Below are 14457 nucleotides of genomic sequence, written 5' to 3' on the forward strand. Positions count from 1 at the left end.
AGTGCTGCAGTTCGGAGGCTGGTAACACTCTGAGTGAGGTCTGTAGGAGTCCATGGAAGAGTGGTTGGGTTGGAGACCTGAGTTAGAGCTGTCTGAGATTAGAGACCTGAAGCCAAGGCTCAGGGAACTCAAGGGACGGAAGTTCCAGAGGGGAGTATTAGCGTGGTCACTGGAGCCAGCTGTGGGGCACTGGTGCAGAGCCCAGTCAGCTCAGGTAATCAGAGTTCAGCTGCAGTCACCAGCATCGACACTGTTGCTGCCAACAGGAACATCAGGGTGCTGGGACTCGCAGCACCATTCCGGCCAGCAGGGGGCGCCAGGCCGCAGTCGGTGTAGGGCTCCAGGCAGCCTGCAAAGGCCATGACATGGGCAATGTAATTCTGCTCCTGCACTCCGTGCAGCAGGTGTGCCTGCGGACCACGCGCGAATACCGCCACATCCTCCCCGCCATGGGTCTCCGAGGACAGGGGTACAGCCGCCTGCTGCTGGTACTTGGGGTCACCTAGGGAAACAAAGTTTTCAGGGCAAAAGGTATCTGACCCCAGTCCCCTCTACCCTCTGACTGCAAGGGTGGTGGCCCCATAAAACTTACGGCTCTCTTCCTCAGTGACATCTGCCCGGGCACCATTCTGGAGTTTATAGCCGGGGCCGTTGCCATACAGGATGGAGGTAAAGGCTTTGCCATCCAGAGCATTGAAGGAGGCCCCCAGCCCTGCACAGAGAGATATTTTGCGACTGCCCTGGCTTGGAATCCACATAGACTACAATCTTCCCCTTTGCCTGTTTTCACCAACCCCTGGAAGGCAGGTACTTCGTCTTTATACATCTGACAGACAAGGAAACTGAGGACCCGAGAAATTTCTGGCACACGGTACCCCAAGTACGGGCAGACATTTGCCTTGTCCCCTGGCCTACCAAAGATAGATTTCCCTCGAGGTACGTAGCCACCAAAAGAGAATACGTGGGAGTGGTCAGCGGTAACGAGGATCATCGTGTCCTGCTCACTGGTGAGCTGGTCTGCCTTATCAATGGCCGAGTCGAACATGACAGCCTCAGTCAGTGCACGGTAGGCTCTGCCTTCATGATGGCCATGATCGATGCGGCCCCCTGCAGGAAACCCGTGGTGGGGAGATGCTTGAGTCTGCCCTAGACTCCTGTCTCCTCCTCCTTTCTGCCAGGCACAGCCACTCACCTTCCACAAAGAGGTAGAAGCCTCGGGGGTTCCTGCTCAGCATGCGCACGGCCACCTCTGTCATCTCCACCAGGGAGGGGTCCTGGGTAGGGTCTCGGTAGGTGTCATATTTCATGTGTTCAGGCTCAAAGAGACCTGAGGACACAGTAACACACGGATCCTCAGGCTTGGTAGAGAGGTCGTGACACACATACACAGATGTTCTAAGAAATGCCATGGACCATTACCCATGAGGTGAGTCACTGCCGGGTCCTGGGATGCCTGAATGAGCTCTGTGCGGTTCCAAACATACTGGGCCCCCTGCAGCGACAAGCCAGTCTTAGCACACAGCCCTGAGGCACAGTCCTGTCCTAGTACTTACTATGCCCCTACCCTGGTGTCCCTGTCACCTGGTGCTCCGTCAACCACTTCTGGACCAGATTCTGTCCATCCAGCCTGCTTCCGGACTTAGCTCTGTCGTCTGGATACTCAGGGTCTGGTGTCCCCTTGGGAAACATGAACTTTCGGCCCCCACCAAGGATTACCTATGATCAGGTCAGAACAGGAATTGGGATCCTTCTGTCTCCTGACAGACAGAGAGACCCCACCAGGTTTGTGGGAAGAATTTCTTCTGGGCTGCTTTTCAGTACCCTCCCCCGTCCCCAGATGCCACAGAAGCCTCAGACTCAGGCTGTTAGAGGCCTATACTTCAGTGAGTGACACCTCAGTTCAGTCCCACCCCCGACTCCTGGAGCTCACGTCGATGTCCATGTTGGAGATGAGCTGTACAGAGATGTCCTTGCAGCCCTCCTGCAGTGCCGAAGCAGACATTTGTGCATCCGAGTACCAGTCACGGTTCACCGCGTGTGCGTAGGTGCCCGCTGGAGAGGCGTGCTGCACCGACGTGGTGGTCACCACTCCCACAGACTTTCCTGGAAATAACAGGAATCAGGGGGACAACCTAGGGCTCCAAGCCTGCTCTAGCCCCTTCGCCTGGCTCCAATCCCCACTCGCTTTCTTGGGTTTGTTGTTGTTTTGCACAAGTCCTCATTAGGTAGCTCTGACTGGCCTGGAAATCACTACATAGACCAGGCTGGCCTTGAACTCAGATCCACCTGCCTCTGCCTCCTGAATGCTTCCATGCCCAGCTTACCTGCTTGCTTGGCACGGTACATCACTGAGACGACCTCATTGCCAAATGTGGTGTTGCACTGGTTGAATCGTGCAGCTGCGCTCACGCCAATGGTCTTGTAGTTGGCCTTGACGCCGCAGAGAAAGGCGGTAGCTGTACCCGCACTGTCTGAAACCTGTCTGTCCACGTTGTATGTCTGGGGACAGAGACACTCTCAGTGTGTCTTACTGGTAGACAGTAGTCCTTGCTTCCTGGGCCATCCTCACTGTCCTGGTTGCCAGCCTTCTCCCCATCCCAGGTGTGTCCCAGTACTCACCTTGGACAGAGCCATGTATGGGAAGCGGTCCATGGCTAGGGGTGTCTCGGGTCCTAGATGGCCTTCCAACTGTCCCTTTAGGATCCTGGTGGCTGTCACTGTGGGCACCCCCATCCCTGAAGGAATAGAATCTGGTCAGACCTGAACCCCAGACCTTCCTGGACCCACCAGTGCCCTTGAGGGCTCGGAGTGCAAGGACCCCAGGGTGGCCAGGCCTCAGACACTCACCGTCCCCCAGGAAGATGATGAGGTTCTTGGCTGACGTCTGGATGGGCTGCAGCTTTTTGGCAACATCCAGGGCCTCTGCTGCCTTTTGGTTCCAGAAGGCTGGGTTCTTCTCCTCCACTGGTCAAAGGGGAGACCAGAGGTAGGTGTCAGTCATAAGGTTGTTTGTGAGTGGGGGCAAGCAGTTAGGGAGCATTCTTACCTGGAATGACACTAAGGGACAGCTGTAGCCTGAGGCCCAGCAGCAGCAGCAGCAGCACCCAGGCTCCATGCATGGCTCAGGCTGATGAAGGGAGGGCCGTAGATGGGGAGCTAGGACTTAAATGGCTCTTACTTGAGAAGCTCAGTGCCCCTCCCTAATCCTCAGGCTCCACCCTGACCCACCCCTTCTGCCCTGCTGCCTGGAGAGAAGCGGCAGGGTGTGGTGTGGCTAGGATAGTCCGGGCCAGGAGTCCTGGCAGAGCCATGGTCACTCTCCTCAAGGGTGAGAGGCTGGGAACTGCTTCCCCTGAATGAGGATCCTGTGTCCTGTGCTGTGAGGGCCACTCAGCTTTCTTCTCTTGTTCCCGAGAGCCAGCTGGACTGGGATATGCTCTGGGGTGGGGCTGGAAACACGCAGGCTGGGTGCGGGGTCTGTATTTGGCCTTCAGACACCATGAGCCTCATTGATGTAGAAACAAGGTTCATAGAGTGGCCGCAGTGTCATGGTCAGTCTGCTCAACTGATTTTGAAGGACTAAGTTGGGTACCAAGGTGTGTAGTCTCAGAATGATTATTGCCTAGGAAACGTGAGGCTAGCTAAGCCTCCAGAGTGATGGCCTGCTTTGTGTCTGATGTTATTATGGCAGGCAGGGAGAGCCTGTCCTTGTGTTCGAGTATACAGACATAAGGGTGATGCCCCAGAGCATGCCAGCTGCAGTGGATGCAGTGCCCTGAGCCAAGCCCAGACCTTCCTGAGGAGCAGGCAGAGTTTATCTCTGGTGTTGACCCCTATACTCTTGGGCAGGCAGAGGGATCCCATGCTTGAGCACATCTGAGGTGTAGCCTAGGATAAGGAACTGGGAACTGCTGGGTGGTAGTGCACACCTTTAATCCCAGCTCTTGGAAGGCAGAGACGGATCTGAGTTTGAGGCCAGCCTGGTCTACAGAGTGAGTTCAAGGACAGGTGGGGCTATACAGAGAAGCCCTGTCTTGAAAGAACAAAACAAAAGGAAGGAAGGAAGGAAGGGAGAGAGAGAGAGAGAGAGAGAGAGAGAGAGAGAGAGAGAGAGAGAGACTGGGAGCTTCCTGTAGGCTCAGTATTTCTCAAAGTATTTCTATGATGGAGTGATCCCATCTCAGAGTACAGTTTGAGCCCAGATCCTGTGTGTGTGAGGTTCAGCCTTATTCATAGTAGCCGAGAGGTGTTGGGACCAGTCATGTGCATGGATGGATGAGTGGATCAGAGAAGGTGGTCCATAGGCACAATGAAATATTATTCAACCTCAGAAATAGAGGCAGTCGCCGGGCGATGGTGGCACACGCCTTTAATCCCAGCACTCGGGAGGCAGAGGCAGGCGGATCTCTGTGAGTTCGATACCAGCCTGGTCTACAGAGCTAGTTCCAGGACTGGCTCCAAAGCCACAGAGAAACCCTGTCTCGAAAAACCAAAAAAAAAAAAGAAAAAAAGAAAAATATGAAATAGAGGCAGTCAAGCACAGTGAGACACCCCTTCAATCCCAGCACTCTGTAGGGCAAGGCAGGAGGATGGAGGGTTCAAGGTCATCCTGTGCCCCATAGTGAGACCCTGTCTAGTTACTGTCCAGCCTCCTTCCATTATTCAGTACACTCAATAAATCTATTTTTTTTTCTTCCTTCGAGATGGGGTTTTTCTGTGTCCTGAAACTAGATCTGTAGACCAGGCTGATCTTGAACTCACAGAGATCTGCCTGCCTCTATTGGGATCAAAGTTGTGTGCCACCACGGCCTGGTCCTGTTTTTTTTTTTTTTTTTTTTTTTTTATTGCGAAAAGAAGAAAAAAAACATAAACAAAAAACAAGTTTCCACCTCCTCCCAGCCTCCCATTTCCCTTCCCCTCCTCCCACCCTTCTCCCCCTCCCCCCACTCCTCTCCCCCTCCCTCTCCAGTCCACAGAGCAGTCCGGGTTCCCTGCCCTGTGTTAAGTCCTAGGTCCTCTCCGTCCATATCTAGGAAGGTGAACATCTAAACTGGCTAGGCTCCCACAAAGCCAGCACATTAAGTAGGATCAAAACCCCCTGCCATTGTCCTTGGTGTCTCATCAGCCCTCATTGTTCGCCATGTTCAGAGAGTCCGGTTTTATCCCATGCTTTTTCGGTCACAGTCCAGCTGGCCTTGGTGAGCTCCCCGTAGATCAGCTCCTCTGTCTCAGTGGGTGGATGCACGCCTCGTGGTCCCGAATTCTTTGCTCATGTTCTCCCTCCTTCTGCTCCTCCTTGGGACCTTGGGAGCTCAGTCCAGTGCTCCTGTGTGGGTCACTGTCTCGATCTCTAGCCATCACCAGATGAAGATTCTATGATGATATGCAAGATATTCGTCAGTATTGCTCTAGGGTAGGGTCATTTCAGGTTCCCAATCCTCAGCTGCCCAAGGAACTAACTGGGAACCTCATCTTGGGCACTAGGGAGCCCCTCTAGGGTCAAGTCACTTGCCCACCCTAAAGTGGCTCCCTTAACTAAGAATTGTGGTTCCGTGCTCCCCTATCCACCTTTCCTTTATCCCAATTCTCCCGTTTCCCAGGTCCCCCCTCCTTCCCTTCTACCTTTTCTCTCCCCATCTCCCCTTACCCCCATCCCACCCCCCCCCAAGATCCCATTTTCTCCCCGGAAATTTGGTCTACTTCCCTTAGCGAAGAGGACAACTATATGTTTTTCCTTCGGTTCACCTTCTTCCTTAGCTTCTTTAGGTTCACCTATTGTAGACTCCGTGGTCCTTATTTATGGCTAGAAACCAATTATGAGTGAGTACATCCCATATTCATCTTTTTGGGTCTGGGACACCTCACTCAGGATAGTGTTTTCTATTTCCATCCATTTGCATGCAAAATTCGAGAAGTCATTGTTTTTTACCGCAGCGTAGTACTCTAGCGTGTATATATTCCATACTTTCTTCATCCATTCTTCCATTGAAGGGCATCTAGGTTGTTTCCAGGTTCTGGCTATTACAAATAATACTGCTATGAACATAGTTGAACAAATGCTTTTGTCATTTGATAGAGCATCTCTTGGGTATATTCCCAAGAGTGGTATTGCTGGGTCCAGGGGTAAGTTGATCCCGAATTTCCTGAGAAACCGAAACACTGACTTCCACAGTGGTTGCACAAGATTGCATTCCCACCAGCAATGGATGAGGGTACCCGTTCTTCCACAGCCTCTCCAGCAAAGGTTATCCTTGGTGTTTTTGAGTTTAGCCATTCTGACAGGTGTAAGATGATATCTCAAAGTTGTTTTGATTTGCATTTCCCTGATTGCTAAGGAAGTTGAGCACGACCTTAAGTGTCTTTTGGCCATTTGAACTTCTTCTGTTGAGAATTCTCTGTTCAGTTCAGTGCCCCATTTTTTAATTGGGTTAATTAGCATTTTAAAGTCTAGTTTCTTGAGTTCTCTATATATTTTGGAGATCAGACCTTTGTCTGTTGCGGGGTTGGTGAAGATCTTCTCCCAGTCAGTAGGTTGCCTTTGTGTCTTAGTGACAGTGTCCTTTGCTTTACAGAAGGTTCTCAGTTTAAGTAGGTCCCATTTATTCAATGTTGCCCTTAATGTCTGTGCTTCTGGGGTTATACATAGGAAGCGATCTCCTGTGCCCATCTGTTGTAGGGTATTTCCCACTTTCTCTTCTATCAGGTTCAGTGTGTTCGGACTGATATTGAGGTCTTTAATCCATTTGGACTTGAGTTTTGTGCACGGTGAGAGATATGGGTCTATTTTCATTCTTCTACAGGTTGACATCCAGTTGTGCCAGCACCATTTGTTGAAGATGCTTTCTTTCTTCCATTGCATACTTTTAGCTCCTTTATCGAAAATGAGGTGTTCATAGGTTTGTGGGATAAAATCCGGGTCTTCTATACGATTCCATTGGTCGACTTCTCTGTTTTTATGCCAGTACCACACTGTTTTCATTACTGTAGCTCTGTAATAGAGTTTGAAGTCAGGGATGGTAATGCCTCCAGAAGATCCTTTATTGTATAGGATTGTTTTGGCTATCCTGGGTTTTTTGTTTTTCCATATAAAGTTGATTATTGTCCTCTCAAGATCTGTGAAGAATTTTGATGGGATCTTGATGGGGATTGCATTGAATCTATAAATTGCCTTTGGTAGAATTGCCATTTTTACTATGTTGATCCTCCCAATCCAAGAGCAAGGGAGGTCCATCCATTTTTTGGTATCCTCTTCAATTTCTTTCTTCAATGCCTTAAAGTTCTTGTCAAATAGATCTTTCACTTCCTTGGTTAGATTTACCCCCAGATATTTTATGCTGTTTGTGGCTATCGTGAATGGTGAAGCTTCTCTGATTTCCCACTCTGCTTCCCTATCCTTTGTGTATAAGAGGGCAACTGATTTTTTGGAGTTGATCTTGTATCCTGCCACATTACTAAAGCTGTTTATCAGCTGTATAAGTTCTTTGGCGGAGTTTTGGGGGTCGCTTATGTACACTATCATATCATCTGCAAATAACGAAAGTTTAACTTTTTCCTTTCCAATTCGAATCCCCTTGATCCCATTATGTTGTCTTATTGCTATTGCTAGAACTTCAAGCACTATATTGAAGAGGTATGGTGAGAGTGGACAGCCTTGCCGTGTTCCTGAGTTAAGCGGGATGGCTTTGAGTTTCTCTCCGTTTAATTTGATGTTAGCTGTCGGCTTGCTGTATATAGCTTTTATTATATTTAGGTATGACCCTTGTATCCCTAATGTCTCCAAGACTTTTAACATAAATGGATGTTGAATTTTGTCAAATGCTTTTTCAGCATCTAATGAAATGATCATATGGTTTTTTTCTTTCAGTTTATTTATATGCTGGATTACATTGATAGATTTTCGTATGTTGAACCAGCCCTGCATCTGAGGAATGAAGCCTACTTGATCATAATGGATAATTTTTCGGATGTGTTCTTGGATTCGATTTGCCAGTATTTTGTTGAGGATTTTTGCGTTGATATTCATGAGTGAGATTGGCCTGTAGTTCTCTTTCCTGGTTGAGTCTTTGAGTGGTTTTGGTATCAAAGTAATTGTGGCTTCATAAAAGGAATTTGGTAATGACCCTTCTGATTCTATATTGTGGAATACATTAAGGAGTATAGGTATTAGGTCTTCTTGGAAGTTCTGGTAGAATTCTGCATTGAAACCATCTGGTCCTGGGCTTTTTTTGGTAGGGAGGTTTTTGATAACAGCTTCTAATTCTTCGCGACTTACAGGTCTGTTAAGATTGTTCACCTGGTCCTGGTTTAGTTTTGGTAAATGGTATTTATCTAAAAAAGCGTCCATTTCTTTTACATTTTCCAGTTTTGTGGCATATAGGCTTTTGTAGTAAGATCTAATGACTCTCTGAATTTCCTCTGTGTCTGTGGTTATGTCCCCCTTTTCATTTCTGATCTTATTAATTAGCGTGTTCTCTCTCTTTCGTTTGATTAGTTTGGATAGGGGTTTATCTATCTTGTTGATTTTCTCCAGGAACCAGCTTTTTGTTTCATTGATTCTTTATTGTTTTCTGTGTTTCTATTTTGTTGATTTCAGCCCTCAATTTGATTATTTCCAGTCTTCTACTCCTCCTAGGTGAGTCTGCTTCTTTTTTTTCTAGAGCTTTCAAGTGGGCTGTTAAGTCTCCAATATGTGCTTTCTCTGTTTTCTTTAGGTGGGCACTTAGTGCTATGAACTTTCCTCTCAGGACTGCTTTCATAGTGTCCCATAAGTTCGAGTATGTTGTTTCTTTATTTTCATTGAATTCAAGGAAGACTTTAATTTCTTTCTTTATTTCTTCCTTAATCCAGGTATGGTTCAGTAGATGACTGTTCAGTTTCCATGAGTTTGTAGGCTTTCTGGGGGTAGCATTGTTGTTGAATTCTAACTTTAATCCATGGTGATCTGATAAGACACAGGTGGTTACTAATATTTTTTTGTAACTGTGTAAGTTCGCTTTGTTACCAAGTATGTGGTCAATTTTTGAGAAGGTTCCATGAGCTGCAGAGAAGAAGGTATATTCTTTCCTCTTTGGGTGGAATAATCTATAGATGTCTGTTAAGTCCATTTGCTTCATTACCTCCATTAATTCTCTAATTTCTCTGTTAGGTTTCTGTCTGATTGACCTGTCCATTGGTGAGAGAGGAGTGTTGAAGTCTCCTACTATTAGTGTGTGCGGTTTGATGGCTGCCTTGAGTTTTAGTAATGTTTCTTTTACGTACGTGGGTGCTTTTATATTAGGGGCATAGATATTCAGGATTGAGACTTCTTCCTGATGAATTGTTCCTGTTATGAGTATAAAATGTCCCTCTCCATCTCTTCTGATTGATTTAAGTTTGAAGTCAACTTTGTTAGAAATTAGTATGGCCACACCTGCTTGTTTCTTAGGTCCATTTGCTTGATAAGCCTTTTCCCAGCCTGAGCCTACTCTGAGTAGGTGCCTGTCTTTGTGGTTGAGGTGTGTTTCTTGTAGACAGCAGAATGTTGGATCCTGTTTTCTTATCCAATCTCTTAGCCTGTGCCTTTTTATAGGTGAGTTGAGCCCATTGATATTAAGTGATATTAATGACCAGTGGTTGTTAACTCTGGTCATTTTTTTTTAGTAGTAGAGTTTGTGTGTTTCCCTTCTTTGAGTTGTGCTGGTGAAGGGTCTCTAGATGTCTGAGTTATTGTGGTCATTGTTGGATTCCTTGGTTAGTGATTTTCCTTCTTTACTTTCTGTAAGGCTGGATTTGTGGCTACGTATTGTTTAAATTTGTTTTTATCCTGGAAAATTTTGTTTTCTCCATTTATAGTGAATGAAAGTTTGGCTGGATATAGTAGTCTGGGCTTGCATCCGTGGTCTCTTAGTTTTTGGAGAACATCTATCCAGGACCTTCTGGCTTTCATGGTTTCCATAGAGAAGTCAGGTGTAAGTCTGATAGGTTTACCTTTATAAGTAACTTGGCCTTTTTCCTTTGCGGCTCTTAATATTCTTTCTTTATTCTGTATATTTTGTGTTTTGATTATTATATGGCGAGGGGATGTTTTCTTTTGATCCAGCCTATTTGGTGTTCTGTATGCTTCTTGAACCTTCATAGGTACATCTGTCTTCAGGTTGGGAAAGTTTTCTTCTATAATTTTATTAAGTATATTTTCTGTACCGTTGAGCTGCACTTCTTCTCCTTCTTCTACTCCAATTATTCTTAGGTTTGGTCTTTTTATTGTGTCCCATATTTCCTGAATGTTTTGTGATGAGAGTTTGTTGGACTTGCTGTTTTCTTTGATCAGAGTGTTTATTTTCTCTATGTTATCCTCAGAATCTGAGATTCTTTCTTCTATCTCTTGTATTCTGCTGGTTATACTTGATTCTGTAGTCTCTATTCGTTTACCTAGATTTTCCATGTCCAGTCGGCCCTCTGTTTGTGTTTTCTTCTTTGCCTCCATTTCAGTTTTCAAGTCATGAACTGTTTCCTTTATCTGCTTGATTGTTTTTCCTTGGTTTCCTAGGGTATCATTCACTGATTTACTCAATTCCTCGAACTTTCTATTATACTTCTCATCCATTTCTATAAGGGCGTTTTTTATATGCTGTTTAAGGGTGTCAATCACTTTCATGAAGTCAGTTTTTTCTACTTCTTCTTGATTAAGGTGTTCCTGTCCTCCTGTTGTGGGGTCACTGGCTTCTGGTGGTTTCGTGTTGTTTTTCAGATTGTTGGGAGAATTCCTGCATTGGCGTCTGCCCATCTCTTTCTCCCAATACTCCCCTTTGGATCTTCTTTTATAGGATCAGGTCTTCTTGCCCACTGATGTACCTTCCCAGTGATGTCACTCCCCAGAGATGTTTCTCCACAATGATGTTTCACTCGGTGCCCAGAACGAAACTCCACCCTGCTTGGTTAGCTCGCGAACAAAGGGCCCACCCTGCTCGCTGTGGGCAGGCTATGGGAACAAAGGAGCTACCAGCCACCCCTATGTCCTCCCGGTTCAGATTCGGTCCCAGCGCCCTAGCAGGCTGGGCAGGGAGGCGCTATGCCCCAAAGGAGGGAGGGAGACAGGGGGTGTGGGGATCTGGATGTAAGCTGAGTGGGATAGGAAGAGAGAGGGGGTTTGGGCAGTATAGCCCCTGTAGGATGGCCAGGAAGTGTGGGCGGGCTGAGGTATGATCCCAGCTGCCGCAGCACTCACTCACCACAATGATGTTTCACTCGGTGCCCAGATCGAAACTCTGCGCTGCTTGGTTAGCTCGTGAACAAAGGGCCCACCCCGCTCGCTGCGGGCAGGCTATGGGAACAAAGGAGCTACCGGCCACCCCTATGTCCTCCCGGTTCAGATTCGGTCCCAGCGCCCTAGCAGCCTGGTCCTGTTTTTTATTTGTTTGTTTTTCTTAATAAAAAAAGAAAAAAAAGAGGATTGTATGAAGTCGGGCGTGGTGGTGGACACCTGTTATCCTAGCACCTGGGAAGTAGCAACAAGAGGATAAAGTTAAGACCATTCTTGACTACGTGAGCTTGAGGCCAGCCTGGATTACATGAGACTTTGTCTCAAAAACAAGACCAGTTGTGGCTGGGCACGCCTTTAATTCTAGCACTCCAGAGACAGAGGCAGAGGCAGGCAGATCTCTTTGAGTGTGAGGCAAGCCTGGGCTACTTAGTGAATTCCAGGCCAGTCAGGCTACATAGTGAGATTCATTCAAAAGAGATCGAAGGAAAGGGAAAACAAGCAAAGAAACACCCCAAAACAACACGGTACTTCTTATTTGATTTTACTTTTGGTTGTCCTCAGTACTGAACTTAGGGCCTTGAACATTCCGGACAAGAGTTCTACCAGAGCTGTAGCCCCAGTTTCCAAAGGGTGCTACTGCTATACTATTTATTAGTACTAGTATTAATTGATTGGTTTTTTTGATACAGGCTCTCTTGTAATGCAGGTTGACCTTTAATCCTTGATTCTTCAGCCTCCACCTCCTAAGAGGTCTCCTGAGATCACAGCCACGACCTCCTCCTTGCCAGGTTTAGAAGGTAAACTTTATGTTACATGAATTTAAAAAATTACATATTTTTTTTCAAAAGAAAAAAATGGCCTTCATATAATGGGGTATATAAGTACATTATCTCATTAAGGGGATAATTATTGCTCCTATCTCCTTAATGTGTCTTCAGGTGAACCAACTTTCAGTGAATCAACTTTCCTGGAGGGTAGGGGTGGGGATCCTCTGGCCAGAGAGGATTGACAGGTCCAGTTGGATTAACTCCTAAAAGGAGCAATAATTTGTCCTTTGTAGCATTATTATCTCTGGGATAGTTTAGAAATATCAAATCTTGGGTTGGAGAGATGGCTTGGTGATGAAGAGCACTGCTGGTCTTACAGAGTTCCCAAGTTCAGTTCCCAGCACCTACCTGGGGAGGCTTCCAACCACCTGTAACTCTAGCTCCAGGGGATCAGAAGCCTCTTTTGGCTTCTGTGGACACACACACACACACACACACACACACACACACACACAAAAAAAAAAACAACAACAACAACAAAAAAAAAAACTTAGACTGACCATGTCTCTAGGCCAGAGGTAGAACTCAGATACCATTTTTTAAAACCAAAATTCATTTAAAAGCACAGATTAAAGAGGATTAAAGAAAATGGAGTCAGGATGGTGGTGGTGCGCACTTTTAATCCCAGCATTCGAAAGACAGAGGTAGGTGGAGCTCCACAAGTGTAGGGCCAGCCTGGTCTACAGAGTGAGTTTCAGGATGGCCAAGACTACATAGAGAAATCCTGTCTCAAAAAACCAAAAAGAGAAAGTCTATAGACCAGCCGTGCTATACCAGGAGGCAGCACTCCCTCCTTAATGGTCTCAACAAAGCCCTATACTGTGACCTTCCTCCCTATCATGTGGTATTCTTTTTCTTCCTGACAGGTATTCTTTTTTATGTTTTATTCTATTGATATTTATTGAGCTCTACATTTTTTCTGCTCCCCTCCCTGCCTCTCCCCTCTCCCCTTCAACCCTCCCCCAAGGTCCCCATGCTCCCAATTTACTCAGGAAATCTTGTCTTTTTCTAACTTTCTACTTCCCATGTAGATTAGATCTATGTAAGTCTCTCTTAGTGTCCGCATTGTTGTCTAAGTTCTCTGGGATTGTGGTTTGTAGGCTGGTTTTCTTTACTTATGTTTAAAAACCACCTATGAGTGAGTACATGTGATAATTGTCTTTCTGTGTCTGGGTTACCTCACTCAAAATAATGTTTTCTAGCTCTATCCATTTTTCTGCAAAATTCAAGCTATTATTATTTTTTTCTGCTGTGTAGTACTCCATTGTGTAAATGTACCACATTTTTCTTATTCATTCTTTGATCGAGGGGCATTTAGGTTATTTCCAGGTTTTGACTATCACAAACAATGCTGCTATGAACATAGTTGAGCACATGTCTTTGTGGCACGATTGAGCATCCTTTGGATATATACCCAAAAGTGGTATTTCTGAGTCTTGAGGAAGGTTGTTTCCTAACTTTCTGAGAAATCGCCACACTGACATCCAAAGGGGTTGTACCAGCTTGCATTCCCACCAGCAATGCAGAAGTGTTCCCTTTTCCCCACAACCTCTCCAGCATAAGTTTCATCAGAGTTTTTGATCTTGGAATTCTTACAGGTGTAAGATAGAATCTCAGAGTTGTTTTGATTTGCATTTCTCTGATGACTAAGGATGTTGGGCATTTCCTTAAGTGTCTTTCAGCCATTTTGGATTCCTCTGATGAGAGTTCTCTGTTTAGGTCTGTACTCAATTTTTTTTATTGGATTATGTGATCTTTTGGTGTCCAATTTCTTGAATTCTTTGTATATTTTGGAAATCAGACCTCTGTCTGATGTGGGATTAGTGAAGATCTTTTCCCATTCTGTAGGCTGTCTGACAGGTATTCTCTGTGTAGCCTTGGCTGTCCTGAAACTAGCTCTGTAAACTAGGCTGGCCTCAAACTCTCAGAGATCAGCCTGCCTCTGTTTCCTTAGTGCTGGGATCAAAGACGTGCACCACCATTGCCCAACTCATATGGTATCTTTTTTTGTTTGTTTTTTGAGACATGGTTTCTCTGTGTAACAGTCCTTGCTGTCCTGGAACTAGCTCTTGTATATCAGGCTGGCCTTGAACTCATGGAGGTTCACCTGTCTCTGCTTCCCAAGTGCTGGGATTAAAGGTGTGCACCACCACCTCCGGGCTCCTATGATATCCTAACTTTTTCCCTTTTCTCTTCTTTTGTTTATTTCTGACACTTACAATCTTTTCTAAAGTATTGCTTTAATCCATGTGGCTATTTTGTCTACATTTATGCCTGTACCATATGCATGCCTGGTATCTGCAGAGGTCAGAAGAGCATGTCAGATTCCCTGGAACTGGAGTTACAGATGGTTGTGAGCCACCATGTCGGTCTGGGAATGGAACCTGAGTC

The 14457-nt window shown here is 46.1% G+C and overlaps 1 protein-coding gene across 1 annotated transcript; it reads right to left on the minus strand.

Annotated features, from left to right (window-relative positions):
* Window positions 1–218: 218 nt before the first annotated feature.
* Window positions 219–3119, minus strand: LOC121446914 (alkaline phosphatase, germ cell type-like). Its single transcript, XM_041649812.1, has 11 exons — window positions 3047–3119; window positions 2848–2964; window positions 2620–2735; window positions 2325–2499; window positions 1931–2103; window positions 1582–1716; window positions 1420–1492; window positions 1193–1327; window positions 916–1107; window positions 593–712; window positions 219–502 (listed from the first exon to the last, which is right to left on the minus strand). Exons 1-11 carry the CDS (start codon window positions 3117–3119, stop codon window positions 219–221), a joined length of 1593 nt encoding a protein of 530 aa, XP_041505746.1.
* Between the last annotated feature and the right edge of the window lie 11338 nt (window positions 3120–14457).

This window comes from Microtus oregoni, unplaced genomic scaffold (assembly GCF_018167655.1).
Source record: "Microtus oregoni isolate MIOR12 unplaced genomic scaffold, Mior012 000004F_ref0000308, whole genome shotgun sequence".
Taxonomy (NCBI): domain Eukaryota; kingdom Metazoa; phylum Chordata; class Mammalia; order Rodentia; family Cricetidae; genus Microtus; species Microtus oregoni.